This window comes from Megalops cyprinoides, chromosome 7 (assembly GCF_013368585.1).
Source record: "Megalops cyprinoides isolate fMegCyp1 chromosome 7, fMegCyp1.pri, whole genome shotgun sequence".
Taxonomy (NCBI): Eukaryota; Metazoa; Chordata; class Actinopteri; order Elopiformes; family Megalopidae; genus Megalops; species Megalops cyprinoides.
Genome location: NC_050589.1, coordinates 5,918,369 through 5,939,346, shown reverse-complemented (window position 1 = coordinate 5,939,346; position 20,978 = coordinate 5,918,369). Strand labels below are relative to the sequence as shown.

Here is a 20,978-nt window from a genome sequence, read left to right as displayed (position 1 = left end):
GCCAAATTAACTGCAGGTCATGAGGATTGATGATTTTTCCTATTTTTGCTTCAGTTGGCTCTTTGAGGAGTATAAAGATTAAACTTCGTAGCCGTAGAACTGTCTATAGTTCATTTCAGTGATAACCCAAGTGAAAATCCCAGAATTTTTTTTTTCAATTAAATGTTTTATATATTATCCGTACGAACATATATTTTTATTTTTTATATATTTTTAATATACACTTTATTAAGTCACCAAAACCTCCCTAGTTTACTGACCACATATGTATTGTCATGGAAAGGACGTATACATGAAGACAATCAGATGATATTAAGACAGTCAGAGCGTAGACAAATCAAAGAGAAGGCACAGTTGATCTGACCTACTGCCACCTGGTGGAAGTTGAGGGTCGTGTGGCCGTTGTTTGAGATGACCACCAGGGCGGGCTTAACGGCAGGACAGTGCAGCTCCAGGTACAGGGTGTTGTGTGGGCTGGAAGGGAACAGGACCACATGTGAGCGCACAGCACGCCCCTCTCCTCCTGCTGCTCCAGGAAAAGAGGAAGCTGGTTTATGCACACGGAATTCATCAAGTTATCATATTTCATTAATTTCCCATTTCATTTATTTTCCAAACGTGAACTCCCGGTCATCATGCCAAACAACACCTCTCTCTGAAATACCGCAAATACTCAAATACCGCAAGAATCTTCAGTTTTTCAGCCTTCATTACATAAAATGGCAATTTCTGTTAGTGAGGGAATTCATGTTTTGATATCAGTAATTAAATACAATCATGCAGTGACACACTGGAAAATTCACATTTTAAAAGGCATTCTGCATTCCGCATGGCTGGTTTATTGGGGGGGGGTTGCACCTGTACAGAGAGCCGTCTGGCCGCCCGTTGTCAGGAGCGTCACCGTCAGACACAAAGCAGGGGATGATGTATCTGCTGAAGCGCTCGGTGAAAGAGCGCAACAGGGAGGCCTTGCCTGCAGCAAACTCATCCGAACTGAAAGGCACAGAAATCCCAGAGCACACTTCCTCATCAACACTGCTTAACAGGGTACAGTGCATCAACGGTAAACAGCACACAGACAGAGTGTGAAATGTTAACGTTGGCACAGTAAAGGGTACAGAACGCATGAAATGTAGACAGAATGAATGCAGCGGTGTGCGATTGCGAGCATTGGAAAAGACAGGCACAGTCATTTATATTTAATTATGTTGGTTCCACTTCATAATTCAGTTTCTAATGACTCAGTGAAATATTTACATAAAAAGGAGATATGTACCCAAGATATCTGAGATTTTACCATTTTGATGAATGTTTCAAGCGCTTCTCTTTGCAGAGAGCCCCTTCCAGACTGTGTAAATATTACTGATTTATTCTGGCACCCCATTAATTGCTGTTGCAGTGATTACACACTTGATCAGAGTGATTACTTATTCTGAGCATCTTGAGGCCTTGTGCTAAGATAAATGAGATAGACGGGAATCAGTCTTCCGTCAGCTGACACACGTACCCCGGCTGGATGTCTGCCGGGCTGGGGGGCTGGAACGGGCTGGAGGTTTTGGGTGTGAGGGACGCTTTGCCGCCCTTGTCTTTAAGAAGTGGCTTGGCTGAGGAGCGTCTGGACTGCTGCCTCTTTCCTTTTTTGGGGTCAAGCTGCGCGTCCTTCTTATTCTGGGCAAATGCAAGCAAAGACGACATGATGGTTTACGGTAGAACGGTGATGTGAAGGTCATTATAAATTCTGTTGATGGGCATAAACAAGGCGTCGTAGGTTACACCTCAGAGGCCAGCCAAAATTTTTCATTTGCATTTTCTTTCCACCTGGGAAAAAAAATCTTTCAAACAACGAGGGAGGCGAAAGGCATGTGACAGAGCACAGGCCATCACAGGTCATATAAACACACATTCAGGAGGCGCACCTCCCTGCCCCAGTGGCTGTGCTGTGGGGTAAGAGCAGGGGTAGAGGGAGACAGGAGGGACACAAGATGCCAACGAAAGCTTGCCTGATCTTCCAGCTCCCTCTGCTTCTCCGTCCTCTCCAGCTCTCTCACTCTCAGCTCTTCCGCCTGACACAGCAGGCGCACTGCCTCCTCCCTCACTGCCTCCTGGGATACTGTGGGCCTGAAGGACACCTGAACGAGGCATCTCTGCGAACACAAACAGGACCAGGCTTGTCTTTCAGTATGTGGTCAAACATTAACACCTGAGCTTTACTGGCAAAGTATTTATACTTTGCAGCTCAGGACAAAGGGGTGATAATGTGGTTAAAATGTGGTAACAGTACAATGCTTAGTTGCAGTTACCTGATAACAGAAACAAAGAATAAAGTAAGATACAATGAAATTAAACGGCACCACAGCTATGAAGCAAATCACTAGTACAGGCATGGGCAGACGTATGGTTTTGGGATAAATTTCACACATAGCAGCTAAGGCATCTGTAATTTAAATGACTAACTCTCGCACATAGAAAAGATTCATGACAGATGCGTGGCTATTTGTGTAAAGTCTGATAAACAGCAACAGTCATTGTGGCCCCTGACCCAAATCCACGGTACCTCTCCCGGTAAGACTCGCCCCGCGGTGGGGGTGATAGTTATTTCGGCGTTCTCCGGGGGCGCGAACTCAAACAGCCTGGGCCCCACGGTCGCGATGGGGCCCTTGCCGATGCGCGGCACGGGACGGGCGAACTCGTTTCGGCTGGTGTGGGAGTTCACCACGTGCAGCACGGCGGTGGCCGTGTCGCCCACAGCCGTGGCTCCGAAGCGCACCAGCGAGCGGGACAGCTCCAGAGGAGGGTGCACCCCCACGGCTCGGCATGACAGACTGAAGTCTCTGCGTGAAACAGCGGAGGCAGCAGCTCACGGCGCCGGGCTTGACACATTAAACCTTCTGCTTAATGCTTCATTAACTACAGCACAAAAGTTGCACTTTTGAATACTGAGCAGGGCTGGGTCCTTGTCCCCTTGTGCAAGGTAATTCATCTGAACATATTCAGAAAATATGCAGCTGCATATTGTAAATGCATAATACAGTAAATACAGGTTATGTAAGTCACTCTGATTAAAAGCATGTGCTAATCAAATCAAATCATCCAGTCACCCTGTATAATAATAGGTGCTTTGATTTTTGTCATTTTTCCAGTGTTTTCTTGATCTGCTTTGCTATGCCTTGCTTTAAAAAGATTATCACAAATCTTTTTATCACAGATGAAAAGATTTTCTCTTAGTAGATGCACATGGACAAAGATGAGAGGCTACTTTTCAACAGAATTTTCCCTTTGAAGCCAAATTGTAAAGTACGGCTGTATAAATACCTGTTAATTCCTGACTTGCAGGTGAGCTGAAAGGTGTATTCTCCAGCCTTTTTGGCACTGAAGACAAGATCAATTTCCAGAGTTTCCAGTGGGAGGAGTGTGCCAAAGCCATCGTTGGGCTGGATATCAACAAACTAGGAAGAAACCAAAAGTCACTGCTTATGTGCTGTCACAGTTCTCTGTGTTACCCTGCTGAAGTAAAAGTAGAAAACTGAGAGTCCTATAGGTGGCGATATCATTCTAGTCATTCCCAGCTCAACCCACACGTCACCATGTTATTCAGCCACAAAGACACATACCTTCAATACACAGTACAGCCTATCAATTATATCATTATATTGTAATTAAATACTGTTGTACATTTTGGGATGACAGGTTTGGGAATAGAGTTCTTACACATGACAGGAGTCAGACTCTTTTGCTGTAAATAAATCAACATGACATCTTTCCAGCAGTACTGAGTATTATACAACTGAGTGTTTCCATACCTCTGGGATTCCCAAAAAGCCAAAGTCCTGAGGGAGAAGAGAGTGGTTTGTAAGGAGGACACTGGTTTTCACAGACTCGAAAATGGAGCAGTGGCCGAAGTCCACCTCCGTCCTGTCAAACTCCAGGTCAGAGTTCGTAATGATGGCATGGACTGTGAACTGCACAGGGCGGACCTGAAAGGCAAGTTACAGCACATCACAGCGGGTCCACAGCGGGCCTGTAACTCAGCCATCGCTGTCCACTGCGTTTTGGTCCTGCTTTCTGAAAACCACATCTGACAGCTGAGGCATTCAGTCGCAAGGCGAAATCATCACACAGCTGAACAACGTGATTAAGGGCACCGTTTTTCCGTGCGACCGCGATACAATGCCGAGAGTTGGACGCACTCACAATCCCTGCCCCACGCATGGCAGAGGATTGTACAGAGTGAGTCACAGCAAGAAAAAAAAGAAAAAAATTACGGATGTAACAGTGAGAAGACGGCCTTTCAAGAAGGCTGTCCGGAGGCTGTGCAGCAACGTGCAGACCTGGGAGGGCTACTTATGTGCTCCCCGCCATCAGCTGCTTGAGGAAGCTCTGCAGCCACATTAGTAAGTTAGGCTCTAATTGAAACGAGTGCCCAAAGGATGTCTGCTGAGACCTCAAGCCACTGTACATCCTCCAACTGTTGTGCGGCGGATAAAAAACAAACAACAGGGGCAGATATGGTTGGAATACACATTTTATAAAGAGTTTGGAAAATTATTTGAATGCACAAAAACTTAAATCTTTACTGTTTACTTGTCTGTATCTTCGTTGTGATTTCATTACACACTGGCATACACAAGGACTGTAAAATTATTTGTGAAATACAGTTACTTTTGTGTACTAGGTATTAAAAAAATGAATGTAACTGCCACAGATTTGTTTCTTAAGTGAACTTTTCTGAAGTTTTCTTCAGAGAACACTTGTCAGGGCAGCCATGTACTTCACTGTGCTGTCCTACATACAAATGGGGTTTCCAGGTTTGTTTGTTACTTGTATATTTTCCCACAAATAAATGGGACATAATTAACATGTGACATGTACAATTACAGCTGGAGGAAAATACATATTTTTTCAGCAGTCTTTATTAATTTACTAAAACTGCACTGCATACATACACTAAGTAATTAAAGTGATACACTAATGAAACCATCAATAAAATAACTATGCATAAATATCAATATATAAATCACCACTTTTCTAATAAATGTGCATTATATATAACACAATATAAATATAAAAAGCATCAGATATAAATAGATGAATATCAAAAATATTTAAGCGCTACAACAATTACATTATTGGCATTTAGCAGATGCTCTTATCCAGAGCAACTTACATTACAGGTTTTTACAATGTTATCCATTTATACAGCTGGATATGTACTGAAGTAACTGTGGGTTAAGTACCCTGCCCAAGGGTACAGCAGCAGTTCCCCAGCGGGGAATTGAACCAGCAACTTTTCGTTAGTCCTGCTCCTTAACCATTATGCTACACTGTCACCCTGAAAGGGCAGTTAAAATGCAGTCTGAAGAGGCGGGTCTTATTTCTGCACTGGAGGTCAACCAGTGTCCGCTGCTCTACCACGGGGCAGAAAAGATGACGTGATCAGGATAGGAGGGGCGGCCAGCTGCAATCACCAAAAATGTCCTGTCTCTGAATTCAAAAATGTACAAGTCTGATACCTCCTCAAAAGTGATTCTGAAACAAATTAATCTTTTACACATCTTCATATCCAATAGCATGCGGTCTGTTGGAAGTAATCTGTTTGTGAATATTCTGTGGGATTTTTACTGAGGACTGCACCATTGGCAAAGCTTTCTGATGTTGAGCGTCGAATGTCTCCAGTGCTGTGCGGTGCTGCAGATGACCTTGTTTACTCAGATGTAGCCCTCGCTCGCTGTCGTTCCTGGTCGCAGCGCCAGGCTGACGGGGGGGGGGCTGGGCCTCTGCCAGGCCCCTGAACCGGAGGACAGGTTTGCTCTCTGCGTGCGTCTCCTGGCCTCTCATTTCGTCGAGGAGCTGCGAGTTGATGAGGCGAGATCCGTGCCCGGACCCCTTCTCTCCCCCCTTGCGGGGGGGAGAGGAAAGTGCTGGGCGGCGTTTCGGCCGAGGCCACCTGATCCCTGTCCAGTTCGAGGGATTAGATGAATCACTGGCACACCAAATGCTGTGCAGTGCTGCACCACTGTGGCCATCTTTTCCACGAGATGTGGGTAAAACGACTATGCGCATGACATTATCCTGATCTGGTTACCTGCTTTATTCCACTGAAACTGCCACCAGGTCATGAAAGCCACTTTGGATGAGGGATTGTGCAAATCACTCAGTAATCATACCACTCCTGGGACTTAATCAACATTCTAATAGCTTGGTTCTAGAGTGGAATTATGGATTCTAGAACAAAGTATGCAGATATTACTTAGGAAGTCTCTGTGACAACATCATCTGCAAATGGGATCTTCAGTGTAATACCCTTGCGGCATTTGGTGTAATATTCAAAAGAACTCATAAAAGCTTGAAGCAATTAGCATCTACATTATTAATTATCAATTTAATAACAGCCTACTTTTTGTATTCACTTGTCACATCTGACTATGAATTGTATTTTAGGGATGAATTTGGTGATGACACGCACACAGGGGACTGGACTAAAAAAATGCAGATGATTCCACATGAAAACCACAGAATTCCAAAAACGCTGTTTCCAAAGAAAAACCACTCCTCCAGAGACCCCGAGTGTGCAGGAAAACGGCACTGAAAGCAACATGGCAAACCAACTGAAAAAAAGGGAGACCTCTTTCTTTTTCAGAGAGGTTAAAACAATGCGAAATAACCTTCATTACCATGTGCACCTCATTAACACTCCCACACCAGCTGGCCTCTGGGGGCGGCTGTTTAATTTAGTCCACTGGCATTAAGTACATTAACCTTTTGTCACTAGATGTTGAGGGCTTTAATAAGAACCTGCAGAATGCTAGTCAGTCAGTGTTAAAGAACCAAGGGAGGTTATCACCTGATAGGATAATGAGCCGGCAATGCCACCCCCCCCCCCCCCCCCCCCGACCCAAAAGCTCTTAATATCTGTAAAAATCTTAATGCATGATAGGGACATCAGAGCAACTGACCTGATCTGCCACTTGTATTGACATTGGGACTTCCAGGACTCCTGTTTCACTGTCAAAGAATCTCTCTGCATCCTCTGGCAAGGAAGATCTGGGGGTTAGAAAACAACAAACAAATTAATGCATGTGTTTGAGAGCCCTGATCCAAACCACAATCAGTGTCAAAGGAAATTTACCTCCCCAATATAAGAAATGACAAGCACATGATTCCATGCAAAACTGTTAAACATGAATAATGAGAGGTAAACGATGAGCAGAAATATCAATAAAGCTGTGAACAAGAAAACATGTCATGCCACAAGGTAAAACACAAATGACTCTACAGACTGACATGAAAAAAGGTGCAATCAAAGCACTAAAGTACTATAATTATAGCAGGCAACCCATTTCAGTCACATTGGGATGATTTCTAGGCTGTTTTTAAGCTCCTGGGGTTTCAGTAAAAACACTCCTCACTAGAGGGCACAGGACGCTCAGAGTGCCAGGGCTGGAAACAGCTGGAAGACAAATATCGCCGAGCCAAGCTGAGCGGCTAAAGTCAGGCCAAATGAGTGGAGAGAAAAAAAAAGAAAAAAAACGCCAGGGTTGCCAGATGAGAAAAAAAACCACATTAAGAATGCAGAAGGCCTGCAACCAAACACAGCAGCACAACATTCGGACTGACTGAAATCCCCAGCAGTACAGTAGCTACAGTGTGCAGCATCTGTCAGGATCAGTGGAATCATCGCACAGTGCAGAGTCTCTGATTTCAGACAGGAAAGGAGAGATTGCTCCTTGGTGGTGCGGTCGCCATGACGATGACGGGCACAGGGTTGATCAGGCCAAGGATGGAGACCTATATCTCCCATTATATAATGTCATAAACAGGCCCATTAATCTCCAGGGCCTGATGCCTCTCTAAGTGAGCACTGATGTCTTTCTCTGCAAGCTGACACTGTAACTCCATTAAACATCAAAACAACAGATGCAAGTGCATAAACAATAACCTAAACAAGGCCAATAAATACATTTAATGGCATACAGTTATGACGAACAGGATTTGAAAGCAAAGTAAAAATGCTTTGATAGATCCTGGAAATGTAAGCAATTCTGGCTGCTTTTCGTGTGGAAATGTGTCTTTGCAAATGTCCACCTTAAAACCTAGAAGCATTCAATCTGTCATAATGTAGTAGTGAACAGGAACCAACTGGGTAAACATGTAAGAAAGTGCCCCTGCATTCGCTTTAATCTGCAAAAGTTGGGTTTCCAAACCAAATGAACTATATAGCGGGTGTGTGTTGCTAACTAAGCAAGTACAGCATGTGGTTCCCAGAGGCTTGGTAAAAGCGCAAGTCATTTGAGAATGCATCACTACTGTTTTGTGGTTTTTTTTTTTTTGGAAACTCAGACATCTGGAAAGTCCATTAAAATCATGTAAAGCCATTGACATTTACAGCTTGGGCTTTCGTGCCGTTAGGCAGCGCGCTAATCTGACAGAGAAGCGGAACGGGGATGGCTGGCGCTCAAGGTGAACCCACGACTGCAGCTCTGTTTCACTGTTTGACTTAACTGTCGAGTCGCCAGCAAACTGCATCATCCCATTAAAAAGGGCGTGTGCTGCCTAAAATATACAATGATCTCCACGAATCATATGGAAAGCTTTAAAAAAAAGGAAAAAGCAAAACCTGACAACATCAGGTTAGCCGGAAGGATGATGATTTCGACTTGTTTACGGTGGGTGTGTTGAAATGGTCCCCCAACGCCCATGCCGCTGATAATTTATTTACAGAACCACTTGTTCTCTGCTAATAGAATCTCTGCTGGAGCTGGACTCTTGAATTAGCTTGGCATAACGGAGTGGAAAAGCCTGGCGGGACGGCACAAGTCCCATCTGTCTGCTGAGTTTTTCGGATGGCTGGTTTCTCGCTTGGCGCATCACCACTTCATCCATTCTCAGCACTGTTTCTTAAAAACCTCCTGTCACATCTGACAGGCAGTTTAGTATCTGCTCATCTACAGTAAACCCTGGACTGAAACTATGAAGAAGTAGGGACAGAATGGAGTTAGACATTTGGGGTTAATTTTTTGTGTGATGCCTTGCATCAGTGATCAGAACTGCTTAGAAGATGTTCAGCGTGCAATAGCTTAGCACCATATGCACAGAGACAACATCCGGGAGCGCATGGCAGGAACCAGGCTCATGACTAATGTTCATCGTGACCACAGCGACACAATTAATTCTCTAATTTCCTGTACATCAGCCTGAGTCACAACTGCCAGAAAAATCCCATTTTCAACGGTCCTGGCCTCGTCTGAAAATGCTGAAAGTCTGTCTAAGAAGCCATAATCTGTATGATACCTATAATCCTAGAGCAGGCACACACTCAGAGGAAGTAACAGATATCGAAAGAAAGCATCGTATCCACCGCATTGTCAGATTGTAACTGTATGGCTCACTCATGAACATGACAGTGAATGCTTTTTTGGTAGCAGAGCACCTGAAAATAAATCTAAACACTTGGACAAAAAAAGACCATTTTTTTGCACTTTCACTTCACTCTCACTTCCCATTAGGACAGTTATGAAGAGGATTACCAAAGGGATTAAGAGGATTAACCATTCCTCATCACATCTGAAAAAGAAGGGAAAAAAATCCAAACACGTTCCAACACACTTTTTACTTTACATGCATGTCAAAACATTCTTGATTTTCCTCCAAGCTCCAGTATGGCTAGGTTCTACTGAGATCTGCACCCTCACATGCTGTAGCTAAGAACAGCACGGTTTCAGTGTTGTGTAGTATACTATAATATGAGTAATCTGAAGGCAAATCAACCATAATCTCCCTTTCACCAGCCGCGGCTGATGACTTGACAGGCTTGTCCAACAGACTTCATCACAGATTTTTTTCCTCTTCCCTACAGATTAACTGAGGACCCTGCCAAAGTTCAGCAATGACGGGGTGAGCGTAAACAATGTTGGCATTAAAAGCGAAAACACTGAATCACTGCTAAAAAACAAGCCATCTCTTCTTTAACCTCAACCCCCCTCGCTTCGAGCTCCTTCCAAGTGATGCTGCTTGCCTTTCCCCAGGGGGCTCCATCAATCCGAGAAGAAGAAACGGAGAGAAAAGCCTTTTCTCTCTGTGCTGTGGAAGATTAAAAACTCCCCAATGCTGCAGGGCCCTGAGTGTCTCATGACTATGTAATCACACTAATAAACCTATGGAGGCGAAGGGAACATGTATATAAATATGAAAAAATGTAATGAGTCATTTAAAATCTAGATTAGATACAGCTGCTGACTGGATGGCTGAGTCTATTCCTATCAAATGCATATCTCCCCCCCCTGCCTCCTATTCCTGTAGCTGTGGGCCAGGGTGCCAAATACTGTATACTGGTAAACACATCAAAACAAAGAAGTAAAAAACTGATTATTATTCCTAACTGAAAATAACCTGTACGGAAAAGCAGCAATTATTCACATCCAAACAGAATGAAAAAAGGATGTTTGTGGGGGCAATGCAGCCATTTTGTTATTGCAAAACCATTTAAAAAATTAAACGCACCAACACAGATGTGGCATTAAAATTACGGGTAGGTCTGTGATTTTAAATGCTAAACTGCATTCACAAAGATGGAGAAACTTTGTAAAGGTGGAATTTCATACTGCAATCCAATTACTTGCAGAGCAAGTACTTGGTTACTCCTAATGTTAATAAACATCTCATCACTACCTTCTGGGTTCATGACACACACGGGCAGCAGGAACGTTTCGAAGGGAGAAACAATGACACAACAACGTGCTCGTGCCGTTTTCTCAAGTCTGCGTGCATGACTCTCCATCGCATGCTTGGCCACGGCATTAACAAAAGCTCACATCCAACCCTGCGCTTGCATAAGCTCCGACGTGAGTCAGTTTAATCTATGAATTATGCTGCTTGCTTTGATGATGATGACAATGATAAAAACGTGAAAAGGGGGTCTCTGCGTGGCATTATGTAAGTGGTCCAGCCCGCGGGGCGGAGGTGCGGAGCGCGGGAGAGCTGGGAGGGAAGAGGAGCGGACTGCGGGTAATGCCTGCATAATCCTCATTTTAAAACCTTCTGATTCACTAAAGCAGATTACCGCTGTTGGACCTTCCATTCACGCTCGCACCCTCCGCTCTCAGCCAATCGGACGCGCCGTTCACTTCTGTCATGTAAAGCCCTGCCACCAGACCACAAAGCTCCTTAGCTATCAATATGCCTTGCTGCCAAACAAAAAAAAAGGTAGGAGGAAATTGCGCCCTCCACACTTGCCGCTCATACTTGCTTCCAAGTCCTGCCAGTCCCCCCTTCTGTTGCAGCATAGCCCTTCCTTTTTGCCTAAAAATAACTCACCACCCTCATTTAAATAATAAGCCCCTCAAAGTTATTAAGAGCTGTGACGGCAGTCCATTCCATGATCCCATGTAACAATCTATTATGGTCAAATGTTCCAAGACTTTCGAGGATGTAATTAAAGACTCTTTAAATTTGAATTTCATAATGAATGACTGTCACAGATTTTCGCTTCCGGTGTTATTAATTAGTGTCCTTGCACTACATGACCTAGCAAAAACTCCCTAATGGAGATACAAAAGGCTTTGTGCAAATGTTTCTTGGGAACAGTAAATATTTCTTCTCTTGGCTGCAATCAATGAGAGCTGTCTCTTGTTATTAACTTTAGAAACCTTGTGTCTGTCAGTGCATCAAACAAGGTGTACAATTTTTTGCAACTTGTATAAGTTGCAAAACATCTACAAAATTTCACTAATCTTTGACCTGTTTCTCTCAGTGGATTCAATATAAATACACAGCAATTCCACTTCAGATAAAGGCATCACTTGATATCAGAGCCAGCCCAATATGATCTACATTGTCAACACCAAGTCTAAAACAACTACTGATTATGCACTGGGCATTCACTTATTTTTCCTCCTCCAGACAGGATAATCACGGCTTTTCTGTGTGGCTTTGCTAATTACCTGGGCAGGAACTTGAGCTGTGACTGAAAGCTTGACTGGGCCTGGATATAGCCAGTTTTTGGTAGAACTTCCATGTGGTTCCTCAGCTCCTTGCACACCTCAAATGTGAGTCGGAGAGCTATGTTTGACCTGAAACACAGCACAAGACAACACAATAAACTATATTACAACAGTTAAATTATAATTATTTTTAATTTTTTTCCTTGTAGGTTTAAAGACCAGTATCTATGTACTATCTAGTATTTGGTTCAACAAGGCGATAGCAAAGCATATCAATGCATTAGTGTCAAAAGAACAATAAATTAAACATGTTGGGAGGAAACCATACAAAAGAAGAAAAGTGCAGGAAATAATATCTTTTTCTGGGTAGACAGGTCCTTAGGACTCCATTAAAAGTATTTTTCGACAAGGACACTGGGACCTGAGTTCAAGCCAATGATTGATATGTACGGCACTGAGTCCCCAGCTAAATTGCCTGATAATGTAAAATGTACTGAGTCCTCATTTTTCCCTGCGACCACTGATGTGACCCAGTTTCAGTGGGCTCCAACAGATGGTTCTCCCTGTGGCAAGGACACACCGTAGTTGGTGATAAAAATGGATCTACACCCAGGGAATTCTTCATAGAAGCCCAGCTACACCCATACATGTCCCTTTTAAAGGAAGTTACACCCTATAGCTGATAATCAATTGAACTGTCGTAAATGGAATGTTTCAATTAAAGATATTTTTACTGAAGGACATACAGACCTAAGCTGAAGCCAGTGACTAACAGGAATGCTACTGGATCTATTTAATAAATTGCCTGATAGTGTAAAATGTACTCTGTCCTCATTATTTATGCCACCACTAAAGTGTTCCCTTCTCATGAAATCCAACAGATGGTTATCCCCGTGGCAAGGACACACTGTAGATGATGATATAAATGGAACTACACCCTGGGAATTCTTGGTGGAGGAACGGCTTCGCGTATGTTGTCCCGTTAAAGGACGTTGCGCTTGATGGCTCGCAGTCAATGGAATAAAAGACGGTCACATCCAGGCATATGAGCTTTCCTCTTTCCAAAGTTTCAGTTATTCTCTCTGTCACAGAACGACCTGGGGTAATTTCAGACTGTGACGAGCCCAACCTCCATGAAGAAAGAGAAGCTTCATGCATAGAAGAGTCTTAGCTACATGAAGTTTAGCTGATGTCATCCCACCCTGAATGTAAAAAAAAAAAACTGCTGACAGGTTTGCCATAATGTGATAGGCTTGGAATAGGACTGGAAGACCTTCCCACTTCTATGAGGTGCAATGGAGACAATGGGAGATCAAACAGAAGTCATAAAAACTTCTTGCCTTACACAAGGTTTAAACATAGGGTTTCAAACAGTAAGTGCCAAATCTGAAGGTTATTTGGTACAATTGTATTACGTGTAATCTGTGTCAACAGCGGACAGATACAGTGGGGTGGCAGTGTAGCATAGTGGTAAGGAGAAGGACTCCTAACCAAAAGGTTGCTGGTTCGATTTCCCGCCGGGGCACTGCTGCTGTACCTTTGGGCAAGGTACTTAACCCACAATTGCCTCAGTAAATATCCAGCTGTATAAATGGATAACATTGTAAGAAAACTGTAGCCAATATAAGTCTCTCTGGATAAGAACACATGCTAAATGCCAATAATGTAATGTCGATAAATATGTTGCACTAATTGCAGCACTTTAAGCAAATTCATTTTGCAACGTCTGAAATGTTAAGATTAGTTAGAAGGTTAGTTAGTATAGAAAACCCTCAGCCCTGCCTGCTTGCAGTGCAGCTGGCTAAGGACTGCACTTACGAAACAATGATAAAGTGGGTGGAAATGCATACGGTCTGTCCCTCCTTCTCTACGGAAGAGCCCGGAACCTCAATGTTTATTACGCGCTTGAAGGCTGGATGGCTTTTAGGCCCTTGATTTATGGTGCTGGCCGGCCAGACGCACTCCATTCCTGAAGTGCTAATACCCGCTGCTGTTTAAAGGTTGTCTCCCCGGTAGCAGCCATCGTCACTTTCCATTCCTGCGGCGGGTCTCCAAGTCGCCCGTCCAGATGGCGGACCGGCTCACCCTCACCCCGTTCGGGCCCTGGGGGGCCCCGGTGCCTGGCGTGATAGCGAACCCCAGGCGGGAACGCGGGTAATTACTCAGCGCCGCCGCGGTAACGTCTCGTGACAGGAGGGGGCAGATTAATCCAGACAGGAAAAACCCAATGTCAAAGCCGCTAATGACGGCACCGCGGAAAGGCAGAAAGGTGCTGGGATTTTTATTGTTCGAGCCGGAGAAAGAGAGTACAGCGGCGGGTTTAGTTTGTGGCAGGCTGAGGATGGGAAACACATGGAGCTTCTCTTGTGTACCAGGCATCCAGGCACAGCTCTAAAAACAAAGCCCATTAATCAACCCAGCCTCATTTTGTCAGGGTGAAAGTAAGGTTGTACTAATAAAAGACATTTTAAACAGAATGAATGAAATCCAGGGAGGGAGAAAAAAAGGGTTTTGGAAGTGCTTTTTGGAAAAGCTGGCTGACTGCTGTGCAGCTTCTGCTTGGTGGACTTTCACAGCAGTCATCTCAGACAATGAAATCGTAGGACTCATTAAGAGGCTGAAAAACAAATGTATGGAATCTATTCACAGGCTGTAGAAAACTGTACTAAGAAAAGAGTGAGCAGTGTGCAGTGGCTGTGAATACCGCGGTTGTGCCTTTGCAGCCTCGTGACAAAATGAAGGTATGGCCGTTCAGTCAGTCAGAGTCAGAGATGTTCTCATTTCTGGAGCTGATAAAGTGCAAGAAATGCAGTAACGGCCAATGTATTTCAAAGTGAGTAGAGTTGCGGCATGGTTTGTATCAATTTAGTTTTTCTCCATCCATTTTTATTATGACAAGAACGATCCACACCTTTTCTCCTGTTCTGTGACACTGGACCTGTTGTGCTATTCCTCTTGTAATACTAAACCTTCTGAGTTGAGTTTTTAAAACTGCTTTAAAACTGTTTTTAAAACTGTTTGCAATATGGACTGCCATCAAATCATCAAAAAAAAAAAAGCCATTGTCACTGCTACATGCACATCCATGACTCTTCTCCAGGTGGTCTTTTCACTGTGACAATAATAATAAAATACATACAACACACAGATGAAATGGACTGCACTGATGCAAAGATTGAGCCATTCTACCCATTTTACTGGCCGCAGTAATTTAAGTAATTAAGTATTTTAAGCATGTGTGCACACACTCACACACAAACACACACACACATACACATACAGTGTACTGCTTTATATACAATATTCACTTCCTGTAAGAGTGTTATTGTATTCAAAAACTGTGCTATTACAGTTTCCCTTCCTGGATAGATTCTCATAAGCAGAATGCATGGTTTTGCAGAAGTAAACGGTTACAAATTTTCTGCAAGAGATACTCAGTGCATGCCAATATAACAACAGGGGGCTCACCTGCTTTGTACAACAATGCTGTCTTGATAGAGCCGATCATACATGCAGATTTTTAGGTCGATGTTCGGTTGATCGACCCATACAGGAACGCTGACCCCCGTCCCACGCACAGTGATAAGGATCTGTGGGTGAGAAGTCTTATGGTCTCACTGTGATCAATCAAAATCAAAGAAGCTTTTTTTTAAGGGAACAAAATCATACCGGCTGAGAGTCAGGGTCAGAGAATTTGATGTGGAAGTCCATCTTGGCCTCTCCTGGAATGCTTGGTGTGAACACTATCTGCAGCTTGACACTTCCGAAGGGGGCGATTTCACCCTCTCTCACCTACAGGGTAGAAAGACTAATTTCACACAACCCAAAAAGGCAACAATGGGAGTATAAAACTACTGGTGAATGATTGGAAACATCTGTACCCAGAGAAGCACTGTACAGCTCTAAATACAGGAGTATATTCTAACATAAATAGCAAAAAATGCCAAAACTGTCAATATTTAAAACGTAATCACTCAAGATTTAATCACACGGAATCTATGCTCATGTGTAATGATAACTACTCTTATTATTTTAAATTAACATATTAGTAGAAATTAGAATCTACAACACTGTAATCTGTATTGGACACCTAGGGATAGCGTTAAAACCAATATGGAAGAGAGAATAAAAGGAGAGAGCACAGCTTGGTATTAGAGAGAAAGAAGACGAGAAATAACTTTTGTCAGACCGTTTTAAAAGCGATCCTAATACGGACTACTTTAACTTCTCGGGTTTAAGATGCCTATTTGACCCACTGCAATGGGTGGCCGGGAAAGCAGATGTAGCCAGTCCTGCATGTCTCTATGTGGTGATGATAACATCTGTCGGAGTTACACCAAAATGACAGGAGTTAGCTAGGAAAAGACAGGTACGCATACCTGGGAACGTATCTGTTTGGAATGAATTTATATAGTCAGTAAGAGAGAGGACAATACTTACAAACAGGAATGATCAACTTATTAAGTTTAAACATTGCATCTCAATTATGTAAAAACTTTTGGGTAAGAGTGTGTCACTTTAACTGCCAGTGAAGGTATACTAGCAGCCTCAGAATTCATTCCACCATTCTGAACTGAAGCCACCACACTTCAAGATTTTGAGCTTTATCCAAGTGTCTTTACTGCACCTTCTACACTGCTATTGTAAGTCCATGTTCTAACAGAACACAACAGTTCTGCCCGGACTAGACTAATGTAATTTGTCAGACGGCCCCCTGCCTCCTTGACTCTCTGCTTCCTGTGTCACGGAGAGTGCCTTAGCTAATCGTCTTTGACAGACAAGGCCAGAACCTTTGACCATTTACATGTGCTTTGCTTTCTCCAGCTGACACTGTACATGACCACAACCAGCGGTGAAAAGTAAAATCAGACAAAACAAAGATGCTTGCTTCAGCTTGGATTGTGGAAAAAAACATCTATGCGAGGCAAAAATATGTTTGATGCTGAAAATGTGTCACTTTGTGTGGGAGCTCAGTCACTGTGTTTTTTTTTTCCCCACATGTCGCTACTTGCCAGCTCATATACATATTCTGACATAATCCGTTACTAAGTCACAGAAATCAACATTCATTTATGAGCAAATAAATCAACATGACAACATGCCATCACGCCGCAGTGAACACAGCGGCCGTCTCCACACAAGCGCGAGCGATCGGTGCAGGGTGGGACCATTAGCAGGCAGGCAATGAGCCCGGAGACATGGCGGAGACAGAGGAAAGACATGACTCGGAGAAGCAACTCATTACACTATGGCCCCCTTTATGTGTTTCAGTGCACATCTACCATAAAATGTAGCTGATGCAAAATAACAATGTGGGAGGGTTCCTGGATGGAAAACTGCAGCCTGCTTCAGGGGATGCCGAATCAAATCACGATGGTGCTTTGTTCTTCAAATGTAGGTTCATTTAAGTATTAAATGTTTCTCTGTTCCTCCAAAAGAACTGTAATTAATTTCAGTGAACACTGAACTTGAGATGAGCAAATATATGTATATAAAGGTAATTTGAGAAAGGTTAGGGACCCTCTCCCCTATTCATCACTAGGGCAAAGTGCTACAGTGGACAGCCTGAAAGCAGCCCGGCTGTGTTGTGTGTACCTCTCCAGCTTTGATATCATTGCAGTCCTGAGCGTCCTCCTGGCTTGGCTCCAGCAGCTCTTCTCCGTTCGGCTGGGAGGATTCGGCTTCTGCGGCACCTTCCGGACCTGTCATCTCAGGGGCGACCGGAGTCTGACACCTCACAGAGGAGCTCCCTGTCACAAATCACAACAAGTGCCATCAAAGGTCACAGATCCTCGCACCTTTGATTCAACCTCAACCTCTTGTGGCGGAACAATGTTACTGCACCCCTGCGGACAGACAGACATACTGCAGAGGGCCTGCAACGTTATAAGACTGTTCACCCATCTATAGTGTAATAATACAGGCGACCACATCTACAGCAGGTAGTGTAAATGATGGGTCACGGCTGGGAATTTCAGGTTTTGTATGCCATTGCTGCCACTGAGAGTCCAGATCATCAGAGGCCAGGTCAGATCCTTTGTGATCCTCTATACTTCCTCTCAGGTAGCCAGTGAAGACACAGCAGTCCATTCATAATTTTACTATTTTATTATTTGCCTTTTTGTAAGTTGCTCTAGGTAAGAGTGTTTGCCAATTGAATAAATGTGAATGTAAATTTGTTTAATTCATAAGCAAACTTGCAGGTACATATTTTTACACAGGACTGTTTGTTCAGTCAGTTGCTATAGAAAGCATATTAAATATGGAAAGAGATAGGAAAAAATAAAGATTTAAAGATTATTAAAGCAACACCCCTTAGCTCATATTAATATTAAAAGGTACACAAAAGGAGCGCAGTTGCTTTATTCATTATAGGAGCTTCAAATGCATAGCAACTGTAGCACTGAGGATTTCTTTGTAACAAGCAAATGTGTTTAGACCAAAAATATCTGTGAAGAGGCAAGTTCAAAATTGTAATGCATTTTGACCACAAACTGCAACGATCCTCCAAAGGTGAAAATGTGCCCCCACAAAGTACAGATACTTCACCCCCAAAATCATGTTTTACATAAAAACCACTGGGTACTCACAGAGCACTACCTCTGTGCTGTACAAATGTACCAGAGAAATGGGTTGTGTACAATACCAATGTCTGACTTTTGATTGCTGATATTTTGTTTACCTACCGGAGAGTTTGTGCTCTGTGCTGGGGTAATCTGTACCAGCTGAAACCTCCTGAGTCTCTTCTTCTGATTTAGAGATTCCTGACCCATGTTGCATGGGGCTCTCTGCCTCATCTGAAATAGCTTCTGAACTGCTGCTGACCTGTGGTCCCTGAGGAGGGATAAAGGCTTACAGGGAACACTGGAAACTTCATGCAATATTCCTCAATTTCTTCAAGTTACACAACTTAAACACCATTAAGAGATAAAATTAAACACCATTAAGCGATAAAGTGCAAATACCGACACACACAAATTCTGAGGCCTGGGGAGAAATGGCTACCAAACAGACAGCATCTTGAAATCAAAGCAAAAGACTCCAGTTTCCTTTCAAGAGGAATTCAAGTCAATTTCGGTAGCCTGTTATCTGTTACCGTAAGGCCACAGAAAGATAATTTATTGAAAGGAGCCCGTGAGTGAGGACAGAAGGATGAGCCTCACCTGAGCAGCCTGGGGGGACGGCTTGGAGAGAGGCTGCAGCGGGCTGGGGCAGACGGATGGAACCAGGATAAAGTGTGTGCCCAGGGCTCCCTGGTTGGTTAGGGTGATTGTCCGTGAAATTGTCTGCCCCACCACATGGGTGCCAAAATCAATGAGGCTGCTATCAACCGCCAGCTGGGAGAGGCAGAAGACAAATAACACACTCAGGCAGACGAGGGAGAGGAAAAACATGCACACATCCCGTCAGGGAACAGCCTCACCTGACGCTTACTGGTGAGAATAATGAAACTATATTATGTAAAAATGATCTTGCCATTGATTAGTATGCATTTATATACACTGGATTAACGTGTACAAATCTATTAGTAATAACACGTGTTCCTTTTGAAGTCAGAGAGTTCATTAATTTGTCTGTTTAGACTAAAGAAAGTTTTTACATTTTTCCTAATGACTGCAATATCATCCTTTTGCTTCTCCAACCCAACTGTGTAAAAACATAATACTCAGAATGCATTGAATTTTTGTACTCACAGCACATTTCTTGATAGTGCATTTAAGAGGCACAGCAAATGGTCCAGCTGATGACAAAAACTGTACTTCTCCGTCCAAATCTTTATTTATCTGAAAAAAATGTCAACAAGTAAAGCCGATTAACAGTTATCACAAGATTTATGCAAGCAAATATTTTACAGCAAATATCTGGCATATGTTTTGGTTTTCACTTCAGACTGAATGCACTTACTCTATTTAGCATTTGTAAATATTCAACAAGGCATATGTGCGGGTAGGTAAATATGCCTCTTTGCTCTCAGCTTAACCTTTTTGCTTGCACATTTGTAAGTTTCTCTGGATAAGAGTGCCTACTAAATAACTAAATGTAAATGTAAATAAATGTGCAAGAACAGGAGATCCCACTGTAACACTCAACACATGTAGAAGTGTTAAAGCCATGTCTTTAGAATGGACTGACAGTGAATGGCATTTGCTGAAAATAAAAAAATACAGCATCATCATATACCTGACAAACAAAAACCATTACTGTAATGTCATTCATCTGTGTTTTTTTGTGGAAACAGTACGACAGGTGTGGTGGAAATGCAATCTTATGGGGACCTATTGTATAGGGACCTATTGTGGCCTCAAACAGAGCGATCCCTTTTGAAAATGAAGAGAAACGACTCACTCCTGAATGTACACAATGTGGCCCTTTCTTCAGCTTAATAACACAACAAAGGAATTAATGTGAATAAAACCAAATACACCTCTGCTGTGGGGGGCCCTGTTTTACACACAGAAGAAAGACATATACACAACACTAAACAAACTGGATTCTGCTACATGTTTGTGAGAGCCATTGTTTTCATGTGAGGGGAATCTTGGGAAATATATCGTCACTGGTTTCAAAATATTAAACACTCACATCTATCCTTCTGTTAAAACAAATTCTGATTGTAAGGTGAAGAAATGAGTTCAGTCTTCTGTCTAAAGGCTCACCATTGGTTTAAAGGTGGTCGTCATATCACAGGCCATTCCAGCAGACATCGGACCAGGGGGCTCAAAGCTGCAACAGAATGTGGGAATTACGGACGACTGACATTTTCACAAATACTTTCACAGATGCTACGCCAAAACATTTTAAAAAATTAATAATCACTCTAGGCCACCCAATTAACTTTTGTGCACAAAAAGCACAATATCACAACAAATAAACAATCTGCAATAAAAATGCAGATGTTGTATTGAACAAAAGGTAGCCATTCAAGAATGAAGCTACAGCGCAGCTAAGAAATTACACTTTATTATTGTTCTATTTTCATACCAGTGTTGAAGGAGCCACTGCCTCAAGCTAATCTAATTCCTCCTGAGAAAAAAAAAGAAA

The 20,978-nt window shown here is 43.0% G+C and overlaps 1 protein-coding gene across 1 annotated transcript in view; it reads right to left on the bottom strand.

Annotated features, from left to right (window-relative positions):
* The window catches only part of cfap74 (cilia and flagella associated protein 74), a 47,627-nt gene that overhangs the window by 10,200 nt on the left and 16,449 nt on the right, over positions 1 to 20,978 (bottom strand). The window contains 17 exon segments of the mRNA XM_036532705.1: positions 365 to 474; positions 859 to 993; positions 1,508 to 1,668; positions 1,978 to 2,027; positions 2,030 to 2,144; positions 2,555 to 2,831; positions 3,313 to 3,446; positions 3,801 to 3,974; positions 6,954 to 7,041; positions 11,937 to 12,065; positions 15,405 to 15,526; positions 15,606 to 15,728; positions 17,532 to 17,686; positions 18,623 to 18,770; positions 19,100 to 19,273; positions 19,631 to 19,720; positions 20,594 to 20,660. Coding sequence (XP_036388598.1) covers positions 365 to 474; positions 859 to 993; positions 1,508 to 1,668; positions 1,978 to 2,027; positions 2,030 to 2,144; positions 2,555 to 2,831; positions 3,313 to 3,446; positions 3,801 to 3,974; positions 6,954 to 7,041; positions 11,937 to 12,065; positions 15,405 to 15,526; positions 15,606 to 15,728; positions 17,532 to 17,686; positions 18,623 to 18,770; positions 19,100 to 19,273; positions 19,631 to 19,720; positions 20,594 to 20,660 — 2,252 coding nt within the window.